Source organism: Vitis vinifera, chromosome 6, assembly GCF_030704535.1.
Source record: "Vitis vinifera cultivar Pinot Noir 40024 chromosome 6, ASM3070453v1".
Taxonomy (NCBI): domain Eukaryota; kingdom Viridiplantae; phylum Streptophyta; class Magnoliopsida; order Vitales; family Vitaceae; genus Vitis; species Vitis vinifera.
In genome coordinates this window covers 6,967,686-6,992,142 of record NC_081810.1, presented here as the reverse complement: position 1 = coordinate 6,992,142, position 24,457 = coordinate 6,967,686, and the positions used below count along the sequence as shown (strand labels likewise).

The window sequence follows — 24,457 nt, the reverse complement described above, 5'->3', positions numbered from 1 at the left end:
AAGATCCCGAACCCTCAAATCATTTTCAAAATTCCAACCTCTTTCAAATTCAAATTCTAAAATTCTCATTCTCACATTCAACCTCTAAAAGTCTGATATTCAAATAAACTCTAAAACTCCAGTTTTCTAGTGATCTTCAAGATTCCAATTTCTCAATTAAATTTCAAAAGTCTAATTTTCTCTCAAATAGCTTTAATTTCGTTCTGGTTTTCAAACAATCTTCTGCTCCTCTTGATTTTAATAAGCATGAATGAATTTTTCATAATTCCAGGATAATGGAATCTGTGACATTAATTCATGCAAAATAAACGGGCTTTGGTGAGGGTCCTACATAAGTGATTTTATGATTTATTGATTGATCGATTTGATTATCACACATGATTGATTGATTCTGCTCTATGACATATATGAGATTATTATTTTAATTGTGTATTAACCCTCTTTCTTGATAGCGCATTGATCGATTGATGCCAAGGTATACCCCGTTCTCACTTCGGTCGATTCTTTATTGAGTGTTTTGATTCCCCCATGTGCATGATTACCCTGAGTATTCATTGATTTCCACATCAATTGCCACGTCAGCTTCATTTTATTAGTAGAGATCCGACTTTAGGGACTTAGAGGGGTGTTATGGTCTTTACCGTACCTTCCCGATAAGTAACCTGACCCCCGAGCTCGATTCGATCTTTCGTAGATCACCTTTTCCAAAAATAAGGAGTCACACTTAGAATTTTCTTTCTTATTTTGTTTACTCTTTTAAAATAAAACAAAAATAAGTAGCGACTCCAAGTCATTTTTTTTTCTTAATCGATAAAATCATTTTTCAAAATAAAAATTGAACTTGCCATCGAGTGGGAAACACATGAGCCGAAATGCGGGGTCCACAGATACTTTATTAACACTAAATGACATAGATTTGGAAATATTTTTGAAAATATTGCATTTTGAAAAATACTTTTTAAAAGTAAAAGCTTTTCACCTCCTCAAATTTTTAGAGTTTTGAAAATCATTTTAAAAAATACAATACAAATGATTTCATTTTGTATAAATATTCTTATTTCTAAGAGTTGTTATATTTTGTATAGAAGTTTCTATTTTGAAAATAAAAAAATCTGTCCACATACATCAAACCTACTTGATTTGGCATCAATTTAGTTAGGTTCATTAGACTTGGATCAAAATTATTCATATATTTATTTTAAAATGATAATCAAATATTAAATGATTATATGCAAGTTATATAAAATAATTCAAAATTATGATCATTTGTATCAAATATAAAGAAATAATAATTTATAAAAAAAATAAAATAAAAAAACTTGTTGAAAAAGGGTGAGATAGAAGCCCACTAAGGTGCCTAGTTGATAAGGATTAATGCTGAGATATATTGTAGTAGCATACAATCCCGAGTTCCATTGTTGCCATTGGTTGAATGTGTTGGATTACCTCGATGTTGGCCTGGATTACACGGTATTTGGTTATGAAGCGAACCCAAGGTTTGAAATATTTTTTATATTATATCAAATATAAAAATTAATTAAAAAATATATGATATGGATGCATTTCTATTTTTATTATTTTTAAAATAAAACATAAATATTTTTAATTTTCAAATATGTTTTTTATTTTATAAATATTACATATGTTTGGAAGTTGTAACATTAAAGTAGCTTACGAGCGCAGGGAACGTAACGGGCGGGGGTCCTGTATCGCCGACGGTGGCGCCGGAAACGATATTTCCGGCGAAGGTACATCGATGATGATATTCGAATCTGCCGTGTTACTTGAGCACCTGTACGAAGCTGATGGAGTCATTGGAGCACTTGTTATCTCGATCTCTCCGACCGCACCGTCGATATTCGGAACTCCAACCGCTGTGATTCCAAAGATGAGGTACTAAGATTTATGGTTTCTTTTCAAATTGTTCAGAAATGAGAGAGTTAGGGTTTGTCCTGGAACATATTCAATGGAGATCACTTTTGAAGTCATTCAACTTCCCAGGAAAAGTATATTCTATGGAGTTGCATTATGAATTTCTGACTCATCTCTAATCTTTTGTGGAGTTTTATTTTGTTACCATCATTATTTTGTGATGAAAGTTTGCCACAAAATTAAACAGAATATTGTGAAGTATTCTTCACTTGATTGCTTGACATTGATTACTATCATACTATGTTGTTGCCAATTTGGAAGGTGAATCTGAACGAGGTCATCCTTCAGTGATAATGTCTGACTTCTCTAAAATTGCATATTCATTTTTTATTCTATACTATTGATTCAGTCTTTGTGAAAGCCATTTGTATGAGGTTTTGATTAATGCTGTAAATTGGAGCGTTCTTTATGCATATAAGAAACTTATGTGGGATTTAATGGGCTGCAGACATTAGGAGTTCTTAACTAATGGCCTGCACACACAGTGAACATATGTCACATCAGTGGTTCAAAATACTTATCTTGTCCTAGTTTTCTTGAGCTAGATTTTTGTGATAGTCCAAATATTGTTGTGCTAAAAAAATAGGCACAATTTGGAGTAAGAGAAGTGGGTTTTTGTGAAATTTTTGAAGGATTGTGAGTGTGGGGGGGGTGGGGGAAATATTGTTTGTGGAGGAATACTTGGTGTTTTTTAGGTGGTCAATAAAGATACAGGGGTAAGGATTGTGTGCTTTGGGTTGGGGCAGAAATGACATGGACTAAGGAGTTTTTTGGAACTCTTCAAGACTAGGAGCTTGAAGGGGCTCTGTCCATGTTTGAGAAGCTCCATAAAGTTAAAATAACTACACAGATGGAGGTTTAAGTTTGGAAGAAATGCTTAACTTGTCCATCCTTGGTTGTTTACTTTTCTTAGTTGTGGCAAATTTTGGTGAGTAGGTGCCATCTAATGTGGGGTTTTTGTTACGGAAGAGCAAGAATAGGCAATAAGAAACAAAACAGAATAAGAACACACAGATTTACATGGAAAACCCAAGATGAGAAAAACCACGGGTAAAGGAGAAGAAAATCCACTATGTCAAAAATTGGTACAAGAGGGAAGAGATGCAACCATATACATGGGAGAGTAATAAATAAAGCACCATATATGTGGTAGCCTGATCCTCCACTTTGTGGAGGAATACTTGGTGTTTTTTAGGTGGTCAATAAAGATACAGGGGTAAGGATTGTGTGCTTTGGGTTGGGGCAGAAATGACATGGACTAAGGAGTTTTTTGGAACTCTTCAAGACTAGGAGCTTGAAGGGGCTCTGTCCATGTTTGAGAAGCTCCATAAAGTTAAAATAACTACACAGATGGAGGTTTAAGTTTGGAAGAAATGCTTAACTTGTCCATCCTTGGTTGTTTACTTTTCTTAGTTGTGGCAAATTTTGGTGAGTAGGTGCCATCTAATGTGGGGTTTTTGTTACGGAAGAGCAAGAATAGGCAATAAGAAACAAAACAGAATAAGAACACACAGATTTACATGGAAAACCCAAGATGAGAAAAACCACGGGTAAAGGAGAAGAAAATCCACTATGTCAAAAATTGGTACAAGAGGGAAGAGATGCAACCATATACATGGGAGTGTAATAAATAAAGCACCATATATGTGGTAGCCTGATCCTCCACTACCACCACAAACCTCCCAAAAAATCTCATAATTTTTCTTCACCGCATATGTCACACCGCAAGCTTTTCGGGTCTGACCAAGTAGAATTCGGGTCACCAAACTCTAACAGTTTCTTATATGGATGATGACAACAAATAAGTGCTTCATAATGGATCAGTTTATTGATCAGAAGTGAATGCTTGTGAATACATGTATAATGCCTAAGAAGGTTGTTAGACTGTTAATCACCTATTTTTGTATTGTAAAGTAGCTAGAAATCTTTGGGCTTTTGTCTTCCCCTTTTTGGGGTCCATTTAGTGGTTCCATACTCAGTGTTAGATTTGTTGGTTAAAGTCAGAGACGAGGACATTATGAAATTTTGGTGCATTGTGCCACAGGCCATTTTCTATTGGGAGCATTTTGAAATAGAGGAATTTGAAAATTTTTAATGGCATTGAGCTTTCTAGTGTGAAGGTAAAAGGCATTATAGCATCACAAATCTTTTGTTAAGAGATTTGAAACCTTGGGATCTCAGTCCGTTTCTCAGTGATTTTAAATTTCTCTTGCATTATAAGTTGTCGTTTTATTTCCTTTGAGTGTATGCTTCATGTCTATGTGACTTTCATTGCTTTTCTTGAATTGATCATATAAGGAATTTGTGTTGCTTATATAAGATGATATAATGCAATTAAGTAAATAAAGAAGATGCTGCTCTTTGTTTTATTTTTTTAGAGATTTTGGCATCCAAATTCAAGAATATTCATATGTAGGGTAGTTTGTCACCAGGCCTCGGTATGTAGATTTGTAACAGGCAGTGTTGGATGTAGATCAGATGGTTAAATACAGGTAGATGAATACTTGAGCTCATTTGTCATTGCTGGCCTTCCTGGTCTGCATTTTAGAGTAAACTTTTGAGATCTTAGAGATTAGCTCCAACCTTATATGGAATGCACTGCATCCAAACCCTGATATACTTCAGAAATTGGCTAAGCTGTTCAAGTAACTCCTTTTGTTTCTTTGGTTACGAGGCATCAGTTGAATCGCATATATTGATCTTAGAGCATCAAACATGAACAAGTCAAAGATGATGTTCAAGGTTCTGTGTATTAATCAATGTTGTATTTTCATTAGATTCATACTGTTCTTGATTGAATGCACTTTTTTGCTTCGTTATGTGGTGCACTTGGTTGGATTCTTCTGGTATTGTTAAGAAGAAACATTTCCCTTAATATTTCATTGGACAACTCCTTCATAAAACATTTAATGAGTTTATCAGGTGAAAATGTCATAAAACTAGTGTTTCATCCTTACACCCTCTTTTCCTTATATCCAAGGTCTACTCATTTCCCCAATCTACTGAGCTAAAATTTAAGCAATACTGGCTATTGTTCTCAGCTTTACTCTTCATTATTTACCACCGAAAACACCCATTCCCAACCCACCTGCCCCCAAGGTAGCCCCCTTCCCCCACACACAGATAGACATATGTCCGTAAAAATTATCAACTATTTTTCCAAGGAGCTTTCCGAACTTAGTGCATGATACATTGCTGGAGGGCCAGGACCCTGTATCCTATTGGTCTTCTTGATTCCCATCTGTAAAGAAAAGGACAAGAATATGCTATGAACCTGGGCAGAAAAGTTTTGAAAAAGAAAATGAAGGTTTTGTTCAGGATCTGCTTACATCTATTTTCCATTTTTTTTATGTGCTCATAACTATTTGCTACTGATCTATCTGTTGAAAATCACAAGGACACAGCTCAGCGTGTAGCAAAAAAGTTAAACACAGCCGCTCAGTTCTTAGCTAAGAAACAGTAAAAAGGTGCACTTTTGGTCTGTTTGGTGGCTGCTGTTTCCCTAGTTTTTGACCAAATGTAAGAGACTTGTTGTTATGTTCTTGAGACAGGTGGTAGTTCTTCACATGATTTTAGAACGCTCGCTGGTTACTTGGTATTTATTTAGATGCTATAGTTCTCTAATGTTTAAAGAGATAATCCATTGTACGAATGATTTGCCCTTTGCCAAACACAACACTTTCTGACATTAAGTGGATTCCAAAAGTAGAAGGGTTTTTGCTTCGTTTCTTTGAATTGTTAATTGCAATTTCTTTTACACACAAATATTTTTAGACACTCTTGGGTGTCATGTGAAAATTAAACTGTTCCAGTTTTTTTTCATAGCATTTGAAAGCATGGATTCATCCTTCAGAGATGGAAATTGATGAGGATGTCCACATACTGTTCTCAACAGATTCTGCATTAGCTAGTTTATGCTGCATGAACTTTGCTCACTTACACTTGACTAACGTATGAAGTTGGTTGGTTCTGCTGCAGGAGATCAAAACATTAAGACCCGGTCCATGGCATCACTGGAAGCTGGAATTCACTTCTCACAGCAAAAGTAGTGCTGAACCCTGTTTCTAATTTCCTTCCTGACAACAAATCACAGTCCTGTGTGGTATTCTTACCTGCTATTTGAACACGAAACGCTATTTCATTTGAGACTCCTCACCAATTAGCCTACAGCTAATATACATACAAAATAATTCCCTCCGGTAGATTTTTAATGAACAGTTTGAATTGTATTTAGGTCCAGAGCCAAGGAGATTTTGATGATTCAAGCAGCTCTACATGGGATGGTTAGTTCTCTGTTCAGATATGGTACACATATTGATCCCTGAGGTAGAGTATACTCCAACTATATTGTCCAGATAAGTGGTTGGGCTAGAATGGTGCCACGTGGTGAATTCGTAGCCATGCCTGCCGAGGATGAGCCCTCATCTTCATTTTATTGTTCCTCCTTGTAAAATAAACATACCAATAGAAAGGATAAGCCACTTGTGGAGAACTCGTGTTATAAACACTCTTGTAATTCCCTCATCTCAGTCTCCAACCCATCCAACGGCTCACATTCATGCAATAGACCCAGTAAGGATATATTATCTTGGGCCGTATTGTTTTCTCCTTCAATTCCCACATTCCCAAGCTCCACACTAGGATAGAGAGAGATATAACATTGATAGCTAAGATGGCTTCTCTAACCATAGCTTTTGCTCCGGCAGCTGGACGGGTGTTTGCAGCAACCGCAGAAAAGAGCTCTGGTGGAAGCGGGGAGAAGGGTATTCTTGACTGGATCCTTGGAGGGTTACAGAAGGAGGATCAGATGCTTGAGACAGACCCGATTCTGAAGAAGGTTGAGGAGAAAAATGGTGGCAGCAACGGCGGCCGGAAGAATTCTGTGGTGGTTCCACCAAAGAAGAAGGGTGGCTTTGGAGGCCTTTTTGCCAAGAAATGACTGATGCCCATCAATGTAATGATGCTCAGAATTGGTCTGTTCTACGTTGTTTTGATCTTTGATCATAATGATTTCTCAATCGTTAAGCTGTGTTACCTTATTTCATCATTTCTTCCATGACCATGGACTCTCAATTTATTTCTGATATCATCATATCATCAGGTTATCTGAACTCAGTTATCTTCTGTCTGCTGTTGTGTGGTTTTCTCTTTTGTTGTTTTGGGTTTTTGATTGTCTGAAAGGTAAAATACAGGAAGAGCAATAGAACTACCTGGTAGAGGGAAGGAGAAAAAATGTAGAAAAGGATTTGGAACTTATTATTTACAATGTTTTTTTATGTTGATTTTAAAAACTGTTTTAAGTTAAAAAAAAAAAAAATTATATATATATATATATATTATAAAAATAAAAGTGTTTAGCAAGTTGTTTTTAAAAACAATTTCCAAAAAAAAAAAAAAAATTGTTTGAATAAATTGTTTTTAAAAATAAATTTATATTTTGATTTTGTAAAAACATTATAAATTTAATCTATATAATATTAATTAAATTTGATTCAAGTCTTATTAAAAATGAAAATAGTTTTTTAATTAAAAATAAATAGTTTTTAGTAAAATATGAATAGTAATATTATAATAAAATCATAAATTATATTTTTATAAAAAATAGAAAAATATGGATATTAACATCTTCTATAATTATTTAAAAAAAAGAATAATAATAAGTTAAAATAATAATTATTAACAATATTTATTTAGAATGAATTAAAAAATAAATATTTTTTTTTCACATGTAAATGGGTCAAGTTTTTCATTATATACACACATTTGATACTCAACCAAAGACAAAATTTAAAATGCTTTGATAAGTAATTAATTAGATACTTTTTTTAATTTTTAAATTATTCTTACAAATTAGAAGATTTATTAATGAATTTAAAGTATTAATGATGTCTTGCTTAATTTAGAATCTATTTATCTAATAAAAAAATTAAAAAATATATAATTGTATTTATAAGAGAAATAATAAATTCATGACTTACAATGTATCGGTTTTCATCTATTATTTTTTTATTTTAAAAAATTATCAAACTCATTAATAAATCAAATACAATGTATCACTTAATTTGAAGCTCATTTTCTAATAAGAAAATTTATAAAAAATACAATTATTAAAAAAAAAAATAATAGAGTCATTGTAAACCAATTTTTATTTATAAATTTCTATCATTAATTATATCACTATTTGTCTTTCAAATTATTTAAAAAAAAAATATTAGGCTTGTTAATAAATTTAAGGCGTCAAGTATTATTTTATTTGAAATTCATTTATTTAGGGAAAATTTGGAAAATATGGTTTCATGTATTATTTTATACCCATTTTCATCCATAAATTTTTGGTATTAATTGGACTATTGTTTAAGTTTCGAGTTATTTTTTATATATTATCAAACTTATTCATAAATCAAAAGCATTAAGTATTGTTTGATTTAAAATTTATTTTTCTAATGAAAAAAATATAGTTTTATATATAATAGAAGCAATAGAGTCATTCAAGACCATTAAGTTTTACTATTTTCGGTATGAAAAAAAAAATTACAAAAATATGACTACACTTAAATGATTTTCCTTATGTGAAATTTGTGAGTTTATTTTTAATTTATTTATTTATATTAAATATAGGATCTTAATGCCTAAATTTATTTGGAAAATAGATAATTATAATGAATATAATTGATATAGTAAAAAAAAAAAAAAAAAAGCTTTTATCATTAATAAAATAAGGAAAAAATGATTTCATATAAAATAAGTAAACATTATAATTGTTAACAAAAAAATAACATAAAATTTAATATTATTTATATACATAATTTGAAAATTTTATAGAACTCATTATTACCATTTTACAAAATAAAACTTTTTAAAAATATATTAAAATTAAAAATACTATGACAAAGAAAATTAACAAAAACATTAGGATAAAAAAAAGGAAACAAAAATAGTATGATCAAACATAGAAAAAAATGGCTTTTTAAGTTATAATAATAATAGTAATAAATGACTAATATTACACTAATTAAATTATTAATCAAAACCCATATACATAAATAGAAAATAAAGAAACAGACAAGATTTTTAATATGATTTGATCATAAATATGATTCCTATGTCCACGAAATACAGGAACATTAAATAATCAATTAATCAAAACAAATAAAAATAGTTATGATGAAATTAAAAAAAAAAAAAAATCTCTTAATTACGATGGCATATTTGTCAATCAAACATGTCGACCCATAAGCTAATGGGTAGGTCAACCGTTGGTATCCTAATCGATGCACAATAATACTAATTCAGGGTCACAATCCAACATAAATTAATGGGAGTGTTATATTTATAATGAGTTTTCAATTAGAAAAATATGAGATAGTATCCAATGAGATGTACTCTATGACATTAGGGTATGTGCCAGAAATGTTTTAGGATCAGTTTTCTCAGGTATCAAAGCTAGTTTGAGATGTTGTCACTCACGTGACATGGTAAATACCTAATTTTTCACTAAAAAATGTAAAAATAAAAATGATAAATTATCTGCTGCAACTGTAGGCTATGAAAGGAGCAGATGGTGGACCAGTCTATGGATTGCATCCTCCACACCCCACGTGGTTCTGAGATCTGATGAAACTTCCTCAATTTCCTCTTGTACCTTTGAATTTTAAATTACTATTTTCTTAAACACCCAGAGTACAATCCATGCAGCATGGATTTCACGGATGGGATAACATCAACCACTGAGTGCTGTCAGTGCCATAGACAGATATATACATATTTAATTTATTTTATTTTGTGGTAGGTTTATAAACATATGGTGTGCATGCCACCGTACTTTCACATGGACTGTATTAATGAATTAAATATGAATGTCTAACCCAAAGAATTTCTACAAATTTGATTCTAAAATAGAAAGCTAAAACGACAAAAATAGACTCATCTGTTAATATTTAAATTATAAAATATTAACAAATTTATTCCCTTTTACATGTGCATGGAAAAGGAAGGTAGTATTGGGTAGAGTTTGTTTTTTTTTATTTTTTTGCTCAAAATAATTTATTTTTATAATTTAGATTATTTATTTTTCTACTTTTTCATTACTTATTATAAATTTTTTATTGAATTGAAAAAGTCAGAATATTTAACTTTTTCTAAATAGAAAAAATAATATATATATATATAATATTTAATAGAAATAAAATACTACAAAAACAAATAACTTAATATTTAACACGTTTCTATTTAGAATTAAAGAAAAAAACAAACACCACTATAGCATCTCCTCAATTCTATTAAAATTTATTTATATTATTATTATTATTATTACTTTTTAAAATTTACCAAGAAAATTATAATATTTAATAATTTCCTTCATTTCATTTAAAATATTTTTTAAATCGTAAGTTCTATAAATAAAATTACAAAAACAATTTTAAAAAGAGTTATTTGATTAAAAAAATCAGTAAAAATCCAATTTTTAAAATATAATATTCAATCCTTTTCTTATCTCATTTTGATAAAAATACCTTTATTATTTTCTTATAAAAAACTTTTTATTTAAAAACATATATGTAAATACTTGAAATGATAAAAGATATTTATATTTAAAATGAATTACTCATCCCTTCTAACTAGATATTTTAAAAAAAAAATCAATTAAGACAGGCCTCAATTGTTATATTGAGAAATTTTCTCTTTCCTTATGTTGTGGTTATTACTAAAATAGTAATAATTAATTAAGGATATTAAAGTTATTAAAAAAATAAAATACTAAAGTTGATTCTATTATTTAATTTTATGTCTTATTTATTGTATGTTTTGTGTTTATCTTTAAAAAAATTACTTTAAATCACAAATCTCCTGTGTCCATTCCATGAGAAGAGAGGACTTAATCTACAAGTACAATATTTTCCATATATATGCATCTTACCATCCATAATCGTTCAGATATGATTGAATTGGTGTGGCCTAGAGTGGAAACTTGGTCTCCCTGACTCTCTAACACTAAAAACCCAAATGTATACTGACAAGGCTTATATAAAATGACCTACAAAACTCTCAAAAAAATCAATAAAATTTGAACCTTTCTTGGATTTTTCTTCCTTTGGCTGAAATTAAAGGTATAGATCAATAATTTCTCATAAGCTCAACCTTCAGAAGTATAAAATATGAATCTCCCCCTCATCCAAAAGGAATAAAGGATCACTAGAATCTAGCAAGAAAGTAGATCAAAGACTAGCAAGAGGTTGGGCACATGCCCGAGAAGCTTAGAAAGTGATTAGAAACAGGAGAAGCATGATGTAGAAGAAGACTCAAAAAAATTTCAAACCAATCCTCTTTTGCTAGGCCCTGAATCACTTGAGAGCTTTTGTTGGTTGCAGACCCAGATCCAAAAGGTGGGTGACCCTCAAGGAAACACAAAAGGACCAGGCAGATGGGGGCCGTGCCTTCCAAAATTATGGCACAGCACAATCACACTATTGTCTTCGCCCTACATTGTACCTAAAAAGCTATGCTTACAGTGTCTGCACCTTTTCAACATTCAGAAACAACCCCATGTGGCAGCTTAATTTCCAGAAGTTTGGAATAGTAATCTTCCCCATGAATTCTTCTGTAATCTCCCCATGTCACTGCGAATTCCAGATTTGTTGCAGTAGGAATCAGTTCATGTGTACAGATAACAAGAAGGTTAGAGTCAAACACTGATCATGGCATGATTGTAAAGAAAAACAGAGAAAAAGAAAAGCTCGTATCAGACAAGTTGTACATCTGCTTATTCAATGATGCAACCAACTGAAACATGAGTGTTCCGAAGTAAAATTATGCCTAGCTTCACTGCAAAGAAACAATGATGGATGCATGTTTTTCATTTTGTCTTTTATCTAAATAAACAGAGAAAAAAAAATGCTATGGTTGGTGACTTTGCAGTGAGAATCTAGTGAGAATTTGCAGAAACAGAGTTTGATCTGTTGAGAGCGGATGAGTTGATGAACTCGATGCAATCAGCTATGGCTTCACTTCTGTGAGAATCATCAGGGGCGATGAATTTCTTGGATTTCCCTGATGAAGCAGTCCTGGCTGAAAGCCTCTTCTTCTTCTTCTTCGTGAATACAAACCGAAAGGCTGTGGCCATCTTATCACCAAGGCGCTTGAGAAGTCCCATGGGTGAGAGTACTGGTGTTTTGAACAGCCTGAGTCTGTTATTCCCAGAAGCCCCTTTGGCCTCCTCAGCAGCTCTCTTACAATCCAAGGCAGACCCTCTTTTAGAAGCAGGCCCTTTTGGCTTCTCACCTCTCTCACCGAAGAGTCGTCTTTGGTATGTGATGATGGTGTGGTGACTAACAACTGGGCTGTAACTCACTCGTTTGCCTATTATAGCCGACATCTAAAAACTCTTTCGTGTGTGTATGAGAGAGAGAGAGAGAGAGAGAGAGAGAGATTTGGATGTAGAAAATGTAAGGGGTCCTAACACAGATATTGAGCAATGAATTTGTAGAGGTATTAATGGGAAAGGGAATGAGGTTGACACGGATATAGACAGACAGATATTGAGTTTGCGGGTTTATCAACTCTAAGTTTATTGCACAAAAATAGAGTTTAACCAAAGAGAAGGGTGGGGGGAAGGTAAAATGAATTTATGAGTGTATTAAATGCCATATTTGACCCAGATACAAAGGGATCGCCAAAAGGGGGGAGTGCATAAATGTATTTGTCAATGTATTAAATTTGAGGACACCCAAAACCAAAGAGAATACCCAAAGGGGACCAGATGGGCTCCACCTTTTTTATGCATGCATTCTTTTGGATCATAGATTCAAAGGCAGATGGAGTGTGTGGGAATAAAAAAAGGAAAAATGGGAAAAGAAAAAGCGGAGAAAAGATGAGGGAGGAGTCTGATTTGATGGATTTTGCAGCAATCATTCATGGATTATGGAAAGAGACTTGAACAGAGAAGGAATGAGTGGCTCAAAACAAGGTTAGCAGACTAGGTCTTTGTATGCTATGTAGTCTAAATCTCAACTACTCTTGGGAGATTACAATTGGCATTTGGAGTAATGACCCTAAACAGAGACCTCTTATACATGTGGAAATGTCATTGGAGACAGGGGCTCAAACACACCAGTACCAGACACATTAAAGGCCCTGCAAGAAACAAATGGCAATACTCTCCTCTCTCGATCTCATTGACTTATAACATCACTAGAAACAGCTAACACCATTAAATTTGTCTCTCACTCCCTCCAAAGCAGGGCTTGAAAACCAACCTCCGCAACAGTACAAAATTCATAGTAATGACCTCTGAACGTATAGGAGTCTGTTGATCTCTTTTTGTTTGTTTCTTTAGCAGTAAAACAGAAACAATGACAACCCTTTTTGCTCCCAATTAAACATCCAGAGCTGAAGCCTTTTCTTTTGAGAAAAATACTTAAAAGTGACAAAAGAAATCAAGGAGCTTCTCTGCAAGATCACGGATGAGAGAAAGACGGCTATTATTGTATGTTGTGGTGGGGAACAATGGACTGCCGAGTAAGGTGCAAGTTTGAACAAATCTGGAGGAATGGGCCTATCTGAGGATTATTAACTGAATCAAACAAATGTATCCAGAAGAAAAAAAATCCAAAAGAAATAAGAGTTGGTTCAAGAAAGGAAAGTGGGAAGGATCCATTAGAAGGCAAGGAGGTAAAAGGTAGACGACAAACCTGTCCAACCTTCTGTTTGTGTTCATTGCTTTTTCCTTGCTCTTGATTCCCAATTAGATACCAGAGGTGGATGGTCCACCCAGAGATGAGGTGAATATTTTAGGGAATCGATCACTTTCCTTGAGTAAGTTACCTTTTCCTTTAGCAAAAGGGGGGTTGTAAGTGAATCATCTTTGCAGTAATCTGTTTCAGAGATAACCCAAATGCATATAAAATCTACTGTATCTGGATCTTCCACGCTTAAAGTCATGTATCTCCTGAAATCTCTATGCAAAAACTCTTCGCCTAGGCTAACTTATTGGTACAACTACATCACTATCAATGGAAATTCCAAACAAGAAAAGGGAGAAGGACAATATAGCAGTAATTGAGCTAGGATGAAATACTTCTGATTGTGCCTTTTGAGCTTCAAATGTTAAACTGTAAAGCATAATGGTATGGGCTTTCTTCCAACATGTTTCATACAGATCAAGAGAACTAAAGGAAGTAAAAGGCCATCTTAAACCAATTTACTTCGAAGACTATACACATAATAAGTACTATACAACACCATATGAAAATTGAAGTCAAAACACAGCAAGTAGAGTCTAATTGAAACAAAATTGTAACGACTAGAACTGTACCAAAACTAGAAGCCTTGTCATGGTGGCTCGGAAAGAGGACAACAGGAGCTGGTTTCATTTTTAATTTGGCGGAGGAAAGAGGAGGTGTCAGCAGTACTCTTCTGGAAGAGCTTCTTTACATCATGTGCAACATTGAGGATGCCAGAGTATTTGATGAGATATGGCCTTCCACATTGGAGTTTCACCTTCTTCTTCACCCAGTCATTATTTGCTTGCAATTTCTACCTGCACCAAAGTTCTAGTAGAGGACAAACTATAATTGCACGATTGTTACACAACATCACCACCCCCACCCCCCAACCAACTCAAAGAACTTTACTCATTTCAAAGCAATGCAAAACCCACAGAATTGCTTCCTAATAGTGCTTCATGAATTTCAAGTATCTCAATAAAAATCAGAAGTATGAGTAAGCAGAGAACAAATGAATGAAACTGAATTCTCAAGAAACTTCTTCATTCCTGTATACTATGGTTACTTTTACAAGCCAAGTATATAAGATACAAATTTGAAAGTTCATCATAGCCCACATCTTAAAGAAACTAAAACTCACTCTTTACAATTCATGACAAGAAAAATCTCTCCACCACCACCAATGATGCAATCCAAGAATTTCTTAACTTCTTCAACATCTTTAAAGGATTGAGGAGACTTCAGATCACTATCCAAATTATACCAAACCCCACCCATCTTTCTCAATGTAAACCAATGCCTACCATTCCAAATCCCACCAAACCGTCTAACTGAGATGTTAAGCATAATACCCATTAAAGTATCTTCAGCACCATCAAGATCAATCGAAGAAGCACCATTACGGCGATCATGCCAAATCGCACTTTTCCCTTTCCCTTCCAAGGCTGCAGTTAGAACGTTTATGTCGTAGTTTCCAGTGATCATATTGTGATGAGGCTTGAATAACACAGATAATGGTGTCCATGTTTCCTTATTTGGGTCATCAAGACTGAGCTTTTCGGCTATGGCATTCAGCTTTGCTCTAGTGAATATGTCCTTCTCCTAAAGTACCATGCATTTGTTAGAACCATGTAAAATCATACTGAAACGAATAAGGACAAGCTAATACAAATTTGATTGAGAATTTTGATTTTGTGGCAGTAAGAAAATATCTCATTTACTGTTCATTTCATCTGTCTAAAATTTTGGGTTCATGCAATTTCAATTCAGTATGAATTCTTGGTATATAAAGCAATAAAACAGTGGAATTGGGAACTCCAAGACTTCAATTCTGTACTAACACGACCTATGTTTGGTTTCTGAGAAGAATGGAGGAAGTAAAGAAAAAAATAATTATGAATACAACCAGTAGGGTGGGTTCAGTGGAGGGTTTTTGTTTTAATTCCTCAAATTTTTGTTATTATGCTTCATTTCCCACTGTTTTCCCTGCAGCCAAACGGACCAAGGAAAAAAATTAACAGAAATAGGTTTGAAAAAGCACCTGAAACAGGTTATTGAGAGCATGCAAGAGGCAGTACTGTAATCTTTGCCTTTCGTGATAGATCTGCGTCGTGTCCTCTGCCGCCGCCATTTTCAATTTCCTTTGAACAAATCGCCGAGAAAATCGGGAATTTGGATAACACCGAGAAAATTAAGAAATTTCCAGTCGTTCTAAACTGGTCCTCGGGGAAAAATCACCATTTTCTAGGGCTCTAGGGTTTGGGTGGGTCCGAGGAGCGATGATGGAGTCCTCCAGAGTTTGCAGAACTCAGGCCTGTCTTAGCTGATGGGCCCAATTCAGAATAAGCCCAAAATTCGGCCCAATATTTTGGCCTTCATAGTCATCATAGCCCAATTGAGAATCCTATGACCCACTAAGGAACACTTCCTTCTTAACATCTTTAACTCTTTATTTATTTATTTATTATTTTTATTATTAAAAGAATTATAACTGGAATTTTTTTTGAAAACTACAATGACACCACCTTATCAGCAGTATTACCATTGTGAATTCAACTTAGGACCATTCTGCTTGTCATCATTGCGATGGGGAGTGGAAAACTTTTCTAAACCCTATATCACCATGATTCATCACACAGAGCATCTCTCAAGGGAGAGTCAAATGGAAAATCCACTTGTTGGGGGGGACCCTCAAGGTAGTTGTGTTTCAACTTACACTACGCCATAATTAGAAGGTTGATTGGAGTTATGTTTGTTTTAGGAGCTACGTTTGTTTTCAAATGAATAGATGTCATCCACTGCAGTCTGCACCACACTTATCAACTTTTCTTCACGTTCACTTTACCTTGTCAGTACAATTGTCATATCTGTTCCCAAATCTTCCACATTCAAGACAAATGAATTGAAATCCTCCATACTCCATCACTGCCAGCCATGTGGTTTGAATAATTTCACTATGGAGCATGCTATCTGCTGACAGCTACCCAAGGAAAAGTTCGAATATATATTAAAGCAAAGAGAGAGAGAGAGAGATGCAAGCGTAGCCGTGTAGGAGAGGATTTGGGCATGTTTCAAAATTGTGAAATCTGATTTTCTTCATGACAATGATCCCCTCCCTTGCTTCCAGAGAAAGAAAGGGAAAAAAAAACATTAGCTCTCCTATGTTGTGGAAAACCTTAACCAGTGCCATCCAATGGATTACAAGTCCATTTGAGCAAAAGTTTTTAAGTAATATGATCAAATAAAGAAGCCCAAGCTTCTATGATGCAACATCTCTCTTTGCTTCCAAGTAGGTTCCTATTTGTTGTTACTTTAGGTTAGGCGAAATTCCAAAATAGAAAAGTTTTCCATGGTTGAATGACAGGAGTGAAATCATATATTTTCATCTTAGTGCTCTTATCTCAGGCCCAGCACCTTCAACCCAAGCTACTGGGGCTGTTCTATGCCCAAGTTATCAGGCAAAGCTACTGGGACATGGCTGTTTTACACCCCCAAGTTATCCATCTCAACTAAACTTATAAGCCAGGTTTTTCCAATCTCTACCCTTACGACAGGCCGAACCTAGATTGAAAAGAGAGAAAACTACGAGTCTTATGCACCTCAGGTATTAATCTTAACCACTAAGAAAAAACAATTGTCTTACACCAGCATAATTTTCAACAACCCTTCCCCACCCAAACCTTTATGATGCCTAACTATTGCAATTTCTGGACTATCATACGATGATTTTTTAGCATAGAAATAGATAAACTAGATGTATGATTTTTTAACTTTTCATACATAGAAATAGATAAACTAGAAAAGACATCTCTTGTGTCATTGATGTGGCAATGACACCGACGGGATACCAAATGAATGGAATTAGGATATGGATGGAATATAATGAAATAGTCATTTTAAGGTTCCTATGAAAGAGGGAATGGAATGGAGCCGCTACAAGGAAGCTCTGGGAGTTGGCTCCATGAGAATTGCTTCTGCACTTGAAAATCACGGCTCTTATGAGCTAATCACCAGTATCCTATCCAGCCATTGACAAACAAAATCCAAATTTGTCAAAACAAACTCGTTAGAAGCCAAAAATTCACTTTTTTTTCATCATTCTTCCATTCATAACTCCTTTATCAACCCCAACCAGCACCAAGTTCATCTTCTAAACACCATCCTCTTTTTTTTTTGTTAGGAAGGACCATCATCTTTCTTCCTTGAGCATGTCTAAACCTTATCTTATATACTTGCTACTGATCACAAGCTATGAACAAAAAAGGAATGTGCAAAACAATCTAAAGCACATTGGATGGAGTGGAAAGGAAAGCTTATGATACAAGGTCTCCTTTTAGCATCTTCCAATAGCTACTGGCTCCAGAGAATCTTAAAAACCACAAGAGAATCAACTACGAGTGAAATTCTAAGAACACAGATTCTAGCTCTAAGGGAATAAATTTGACCTAGACAAGGTGGAAAATGTTCTCATAAACTTAAAATGAACAACCAAAAGGCTAAACTTTCACATATCAAACCTGAAGTTAAATTCATCAGAAGCCTTATCCTAAGCTGCAAATCATGAGAAAATCTCCAGTCTCTTGCTCACTCCTCCAGCTCCAAGGACATAAGAGAAATGTTTGATCGGGCATTGATCCATCCAACAATAAACCAATCCTATTAATTTGATCATAAAAAATCCGAGCATTGACCCACTCAAACAATTAGATTACTTCTGCATACTGCATAGACAATTGACTGGTGATCACTGACAACATGGCCGAAGACAACAGACGGCACCCCAAATTCAAAGTAAATGCGTGTCAATCACAAAATTCTCCATGAACAATTCAAGAAACTAAAAAACATAACGAAATACAATCAAAGCAGGAAATTTTAGTAAACCAAATTCATTCCTCTTAGAACATGAAACACGCACATTGCAGAGGTTCTCAGAAGGCCCAAATTCTCCAACATCCATTAGAAAAATAAAGGATAACCGACAAGAAGATAGATAATCATAGATTATGTACAAATATATATTCAGTAAAAGCCACAAACCCAACACTGTCAACCAATCATTTGCAATTTATCATCTCATCAGAGTTCAAAACCCGATAATTCAGCTCCTCCTTCCTTCAATACTCACTGCGATGATAATCACTGTAATCATCCCTTGCCGACAAGTCATTTTCCACTCTATCTGCAACCTTCTCCTCCTCGTACTTGATCCCTTCCTCCAAAGCTAGCCCCCCGAGTGCACCGGCAACAGCGCCTACGGCCAAACCAGTGCCGAGACCCATCTTTCCACTACCCTTTGGCTTGTGTTCGTACGCCGAGTAATCCACCGGCGCCGATGGCCCACCTGGAACGCCGTAATTGGACGGTCGATCGAAGAACGGCCTAGGCGGCGGTACGGGTGGCTGCTGCGAATAATAACCATAGTACCCAGAATATGGGTCGGAGTACCCGCCGTACGAGTACGGCGCAGCGGAGGATGGGGCCGGCGCCGGAGGGGGAGGATGGGTGGTGTAGGGCGAGGACGAGAATCCCCTGTAGTCGCGCGCAGGAGGGGGAGGGGGAGGGGCACTGGAGTAATAATAGCTTGATTGGGGGGCAATATGGTAATCTGGCGTCGGCGGCGGCCTCTCACGGAGGGCGAGCTTTATCCGGATTTTGCCGTTGGGACGGCCGGAAGGACGTCGAAGTTCAAGCGTCCTTATGGAGTTGGCTGACTCGTCCGAGTCAACCAGGTCCTTGATCGGAAATCGAAGAACACCCACAAGCGGTTTGGGGGTTTCGGAGGGCTTGGAGTGAAAAATCTCAAGAGTGAAGACGGAGTCATAGGGAGGGGTGTTGATGGGGATGGAGAAGTGCTCATTCCAAACCGGCCGAGTCGATCCACAGTCGTCGGGTTTGGTAGCAAATCGGCGTTCCGGGTCAACCCAGAAGATGGCGTAGGGTTTGAGGTCCCCGTTGCGCCAGTTGACGTTTTTGAGATGCTTTGCGGAGACGATGGTGACATCGAGGTCCATAAGCTTCGACTGCGGCGGCGGCGGCGGAGGCTGAATTCTTGAGGTGGCCATGGCGGGATTTGGTGGTGGCGCTGTGGTGATTAATTCGGAGAGATTAGGAGAGAAAATCCGAGTAAAAGCTGAAGCAAAAGCCTTATAGGTTCAGAAACATGGCAAAGTTTTTCACCCTCTGAGGCATGTAATATCGGTGCCTTTAGTTTTTGTGACGACGCGTGGAAGTCCGTAGGGTAGTTTTGGTTTATTGTAGTTTTTTACAACAGAAAAGGATAATTCAGTTTATTCACGAACCATATTGGGCCGAAAACCTATAACTGGACTGACCATCTTATCAATAGTAGCTGGATGGGCCTATCAGAAAGAAAATAGATTATTTTTATTTTTCAAAAACAAAAAAACAAAAATATTTCGTTAGTGCCTTTTGGAACGGATAACAATCCTCTACACCTCTCACTCTCAGTCTCTCACACATCTGTAAAAATGGCGACCACGGCAACGTCGCCGTCGATTTCATTCTTCTCATCCTCAATCTTCGGAAGCTCCTCTCGCCAGAACCCTAATTTCCTCTCTACATTCAAACCTAATTCTTTTCTCAAACCCCTCAAACCCCTCTCTGTTCGCTCCGACCTCGTCGCCATTCCCATACTCTCTTTCACAGGAGAAAAAGTTGGCGAGACTCAACTCAATCTCAAATCTGCTCCTCTCGACACTGCCCGCGCCGTCGTCCACCGTGGCATCATCACCGACCTGCAAAACCGCCGCCGCGGCACCGCCTCCACCCTCACCCGCGGAGAGGTCCGGGGAGGCGGCAAAAAGCCCTACCCCCAGAAGAAGACCGGCCGCGCCCGTCGTGGGTCCCAGCGGACCCCGCTCCGGCCCGGTGGTGGGGTCGTCTTCGGCCCCAAGCCGAGGGATTGGAGCATCAAGATTAATCGGAAGGAAAAGCGGCTGGCGATATCGACGGCGATGTCGAGCGCGGCAGTGAACACGATTGTTGTTGAAGATTTCTCAGATAAGTTCGATAAACCGAAGACCAAGGAGTTCATTTCTGCTATGAAAAGGTGGGGGATCGATCCGAAAGAGAAATCAATGTTTCTGATGACAGAAGTTTCGGATAATGTGAGGTTATCGAGTAGAAACATCGGGACTTTAAAGATGTTGACGCCAAGGACTTTGAATTTGTTCGATATATTGAATTCAGACAAGCTGGTGCTGACGCAGGAGACAGTGGATTATTTGAATAGAATGTATGCGGTTGAAGCCATAGGTGAAGAAGCTGATGATGAAGAAGAATATGAAGATGGTGATGAAGGTTAGTCTTTTTCAATTTAGTATCAATTATATCTGCTTCACCTATATATTTTCGGGTATATGATCACATTGCCTGTTTGAGATTCAAAATTTGTTCGAATTTTTTCTTCTGTAATTGGATGCAGAATGCTACGAACTGTGAATTTTGAACTTGTGAGACTTCTGTATTGAACTTGAGAATTTATATGAGAATTCAATAAAAAGAGACATGGAAGCATTTTTGGTTAAATTATAGATGTGAACCTGCATTGCTGCAGACATTACAGACTGATTTCGAGTCATTTTTTGAGCATCTAACTCCATGTTATTTAAGCATTCTTGTCACTACTCTGGGGTTGGCATTGTGTTTGCCATTAAAGATTGTAGATTGGCCCTAGCTGTTTATTTCTTCATATAACCTTGAAATTAAAGAGTAGTTGCTGTTTCTTGGAAGAGAATTGTAAATTGTAATCACCCTCTTTATGATTGGCTATAGTTGATTTCCTTCATTTTCTTGCGCCTCGATGTACAGGGTTGGAGGCAGCAGATGAGAATTCCAATGTAACAGAGTGATGCTGTAAAGTCCCATGCCTTCCTTTTGCTTGATTCTCTTTGGAATTCATTTTAATCCAGATAATCCTGAAGAGGGTCTTGTCCTGGGAGCTAGTTTTGGCAGTCTTCTGCACATTATCGTCATCTTTGTATGAATTGCAAATTATTTTCCATGAAAATGCTGCCATTTGTATGTCCTTCTTGTACTCATGAGCACTGCTTTTTTTTTTTTTTTTGTACTCTTCTTTTTTCAGAATATTGCAGGTTATTGTTCTATTATAATTATAGTGTAGCTTATGTTGAGAAAATTGTATCATAGCACTTTTCTCTTCTACTCAACAAACAAATTCTCCCTTCCCCCTCTATCTGTATATTTGTGTGTGAAAAATGCTAGTTGACATTAATGAATGCATAGTTTAGAACCAGTAACCAAGTTTATCGATCAGAATGCTAGCAGTCTGGGTTTGAGATTATCATACCGCCATAAATTCATGTTGAATTCTTGGGAGGGCAGTTGGTGGCTTGAAGGATATCATTTTATTTGGTTAGAAATGACTATAGAATGGATATAACCTGGTAGATTGAGGTGTTGGTGATGATGCTGAGAAGAAGGTATATGTAGTTGATGTGTTGGTGATGATGTTGGGAAGATGGAAGATGTAGAGAATTGAAAAAAAGGGCGTGGACATGGCTTCGTGTTAAAGTGTTATGCATTTCTTAGGCGACTAATGTTACAGCTCAGGCAGCAGGTATACAAGGTAATGTTAAGGGAGGGAATGGAAATGTCATTGCAAAAAATTTGGTAAATTTAATATGGGAAATTGGTCCCTGATGACAAAAGCCCTGAAAATAAAAGTATCAACACAGAAGCGTTATTATCTGCTTTATTGTTACCCTGCATCAATGTTAAGGGCCTGGGACTCTGAGAATGTATCACAGATGTTTTGTTTGAATTTTGGAAGCAAATCACCATGAAAATACATTAGTCTTCCTCAGAATTTGGTTATGGAAGTCTAGGACAATGCACCCCCCACCCCCCTTTTTCTTTTTTCTGGTTCTTTGGAGCATTTTAAGTCCTGCAACTTGCTTTTTTTTTTTTTTTGTTTTTTAAAATTATTATTATTTTATTTTTAAGCTGGTTTTGGTAGTCTTTTTACTCTTCATCACTTTTTTCCTTTTTGGTGGCTCATAGATTCACTGATCATGATGGGATTCAATTCAGGTATTTAATGTGATCTCCAAACACCTATTGACTGGCTAGCAGGCATTTTCACATCTCTGCATAGTCTTCTAATTATCATCTTCCACTTAAGCTATTTCACAAGTTTCATGCAATGAATTTGACTTCCTCAGTTGCTCTCATCTCCTCTCCTTCTCGGGGTTTTTGTTTATCCCTGCTTTTTTTTTTTTTTTTCAGTTCCAGCTAGACCAGATTTTGTGGTTATTTGATTATAGTGATAACCCAAAACTTCACCATCTGAATACTTTGGCTTGCATTCAACGGTGAGAATGCATACACCAAGACCATGACGGAGTTCAATATCTGTGGCTATGGGTTTGTCAATCATTGCGATGCAGAAGCTATACTGCAGGATGACGTTAAGCGGAGAGATCCCTCTGACTAAAAATGCCACTGTTCTTCTATCACTTTAACAGTGGTGTTTTGTTCTTGATGTTAAAATTTATGATTTTAGAATAATTTCAGTGTCAATGTTTAGAAGCATCATTTATAAGGCAAGAACACATTTCTTTTCCCAATAATTGCATTGCAGTTGGTCAGTGCAGATTACTTGCTGCTACTGGAACCTGCAATTCTGCATATTATCTTGGACCAATACAATTCTTAGGGGACTAATGTTACAGCTCAGGCAGCAGGTCTAGAAGGGAATGTTAAGGGTTAGGGAATGGAAATGCCATTGCAAAGAATTGGTAGATTTAATATGGGAAATTGGTCCCTGATCACAAAAGCCCTGAAAATAAAAGCATTGACACAGAAGTGGATTTGTCTGCTTTATTGTTTATCCTGCGTCAATGTTGTGAGCCGGGTACTCTGCAAATGGATTACAGATGTGTAGTGTAAGTTTTGGAAGCAAGTCACCCTGAAGATATACAATAGTTTTCCACAATTTGGTTATGGAAGTCTAGGACAATGCCCCCTTTTTTTCCTAGTTCTTTCAAGCATTTTAAGTCCTGCAATTTGGGTGGGTTTTTTTTTTTTTCTAAAGTTGATTTTGTTAGAGTGCGTTAGACAGTGATTATAAAAAGTGTTTTAAGTTTTTCTAACATTTAAAATTTTTTATTTTTTAAGTATTAAAAATACTATAAATATTTCTGAAAATTATTGTCAAACACATTCCTAGTCTGGTTACTCTTAACACTTATCTTTTGGTGGCTCATAAATTTACTGATCATGGTGATGTTGGGATTCAATTCAGATATTTAATGTGATCTCCAAACAGACTGTTGACTGGCTAGCATGCACTTTCATTTCTATGCATTGTCTTCTAATTATCATCTTCCAATTAGAGCTTGTTTATCAATAATCCTAGTAAGCATTTTTACCCTTTCTAATACTTGAAACAACTCTTTTGATAATAAATTTAAAGTATTAAAAAGGTTAAAAGTGCTTCTTAAAAATACTATCAAATGGATTCTTAAGCTATTTCACTAGTTCCATGCAATGAATTTGACTTCCTCAGCTCTCAACTCCTCTCCTTCCCCAAGATGTTTTTGTTTATCCTTTTTTCAATAGGTTCAAGAATACCGGATTTTTCTATTATCGCTAACAATGATAACCCAAAACTTCAGCATCTGTAATACCTTGGCGTGTATTCAACCGTGAGTATGCATATACCAAGGCTATGACCATGATCATTACCATTACGATGATGGAGTTCAATATCTAAGCCTATGGATTTGTCAATCATTGCGATGTAGAAGCTACGTATTACA

At 35.8% G+C, this 24,457-nt stretch overlaps 4 protein-coding genes across 5 annotated transcripts; 2 read left to right on the top strand and 2 right to left on the bottom strand.

The window, feature by feature from the left end:
- The first annotated feature begins 1,657 nt into the window (after positions 1-1,657).
- On the top strand, positions 1,658-7,056 carry LOC100265554 (uncharacterized). 2 transcript variants are annotated; one of them, XR_009465846.1, is made up of 3 exons: positions 1,658-1,893; positions 5,911-6,034; positions 6,167-6,504. XR_009465846.1 is itself a non-coding variant. In XM_002280051.4 (2 exons), exon 2 carries the CDS (start codon positions 6,605-6,607, stop codon positions 6,869-6,871), a length of 267 nt encoding a protein of 88 aa, XP_002280087.1. In that variant the 5' UTR covers positions 1,658-1,893; positions 5,911-6,604; the 3' UTR covers positions 6,872-7,056. The 2 variants fall into 2 exon arrangements, 1 of the variants encoding a protein (XP_002280087.1); XM_002280051.4 differs by having other exon boundaries at positions 5,911-7,056.
- A 4,798-nt stretch (positions 7,057-11,854) lies between these two features.
- LOC100243268 (josephin-like protein) lies at positions 11,855-15,963 on the bottom strand. Its single transcript, XM_059737289.1, has 4 exons — positions 15,694-15,963; positions 14,794-15,254; positions 13,753-13,909; positions 11,855-12,304 (listed from the first exon to the last, which is right to left on the bottom strand). Exons 1-4 carry the CDS (start codon positions 15,781-15,783, stop codon positions 11,855-11,857), a joined length of 1,158 nt encoding a protein of 385 aa, XP_059593272.1. The 5' UTR covers positions 15,784-15,963.
- A 2,562-nt stretch (positions 15,964-18,525) lies between these two features.
- LOC100260337 (formin-like protein 14) lies at positions 18,526-19,988 on the bottom strand. Its single transcript, XM_002280151.4, has one exon. It carries the CDS (start codon positions 19,715-19,717, stop codon positions 18,770-18,772), a length of 948 nt encoding a protein of 315 aa, XP_002280187.1. The 5' UTR covers positions 19,718-19,988; the 3' UTR covers positions 18,526-18,769.
- A 69-nt stretch (positions 19,989-20,057) lies between these two features.
- Positions 20,058-21,930, top strand: LOC104879610 (large ribosomal subunit protein uL4c). The gene is made up of 2 exons (XM_019220479.2): positions 20,058-20,975; positions 21,486-21,930. Exons 1-2 carry the CDS (start codon positions 20,144-20,146, stop codon positions 21,524-21,526), a joined length of 873 nt encoding a protein of 290 aa, XP_019076024.1. The 5' UTR covers positions 20,058-20,143; the 3' UTR covers positions 21,527-21,930.
- Positions 21,931-24,457: the final 2,527 nt, after the last annotated feature.

Excerpts from the sequence above, each read along its gene's own strand:
- LOC100260337 (XM_002280151.4), bottom strand. The coding sequence starts at position 19,717 with ATGGCCACCTCAAGAATTCAGCCTCCGCCGCCGCCGCCGCAGTCGAAG.
- LOC100265554 (XM_002280051.4), top strand. The coding sequence starts at position 6,605 with ATGGCTTCTCTAACCATAGCTTTTGCTCCGGCAGCTGGACGGGTGTTT.
- LOC104879610 (XM_019220479.2), top strand. The coding sequence starts at position 20,144 with ATGGCGACCACGGCAACGTCGCCGTCGATTTCATTCTTCTCATCCTCA. Across the intron at positions 20,976-21,485 it reads ATATGAAGATGGTGATGAAG|GGTTGGAGGCAGCAGATGAG; the intron begins GTTAGTCTTTTT and ends CTCGATGTACAG.
- LOC100243268 (XM_059737289.1), bottom strand. The coding sequence starts at position 15,783 with ATGGCGGCGGCAGAGGACACGACGCAGATCTATCACGAAAGGCAAAGA. Across the intron at positions 15,255-15,693 it reads CTCTCAATAACCTGTTTCAG|GAGAAGGACATATTCACTAG; the intron begins GTGCTTTTTCAA and ends ATGGTACTTTAG. Across the intron at positions 12,305-13,752 it reads CCCTTTTGCTAAAGGAAAAG|ATGTCGGCTATAATAGGCAA; the intron begins GTAACTTACTCA and ends AAGAGTTTTTAG.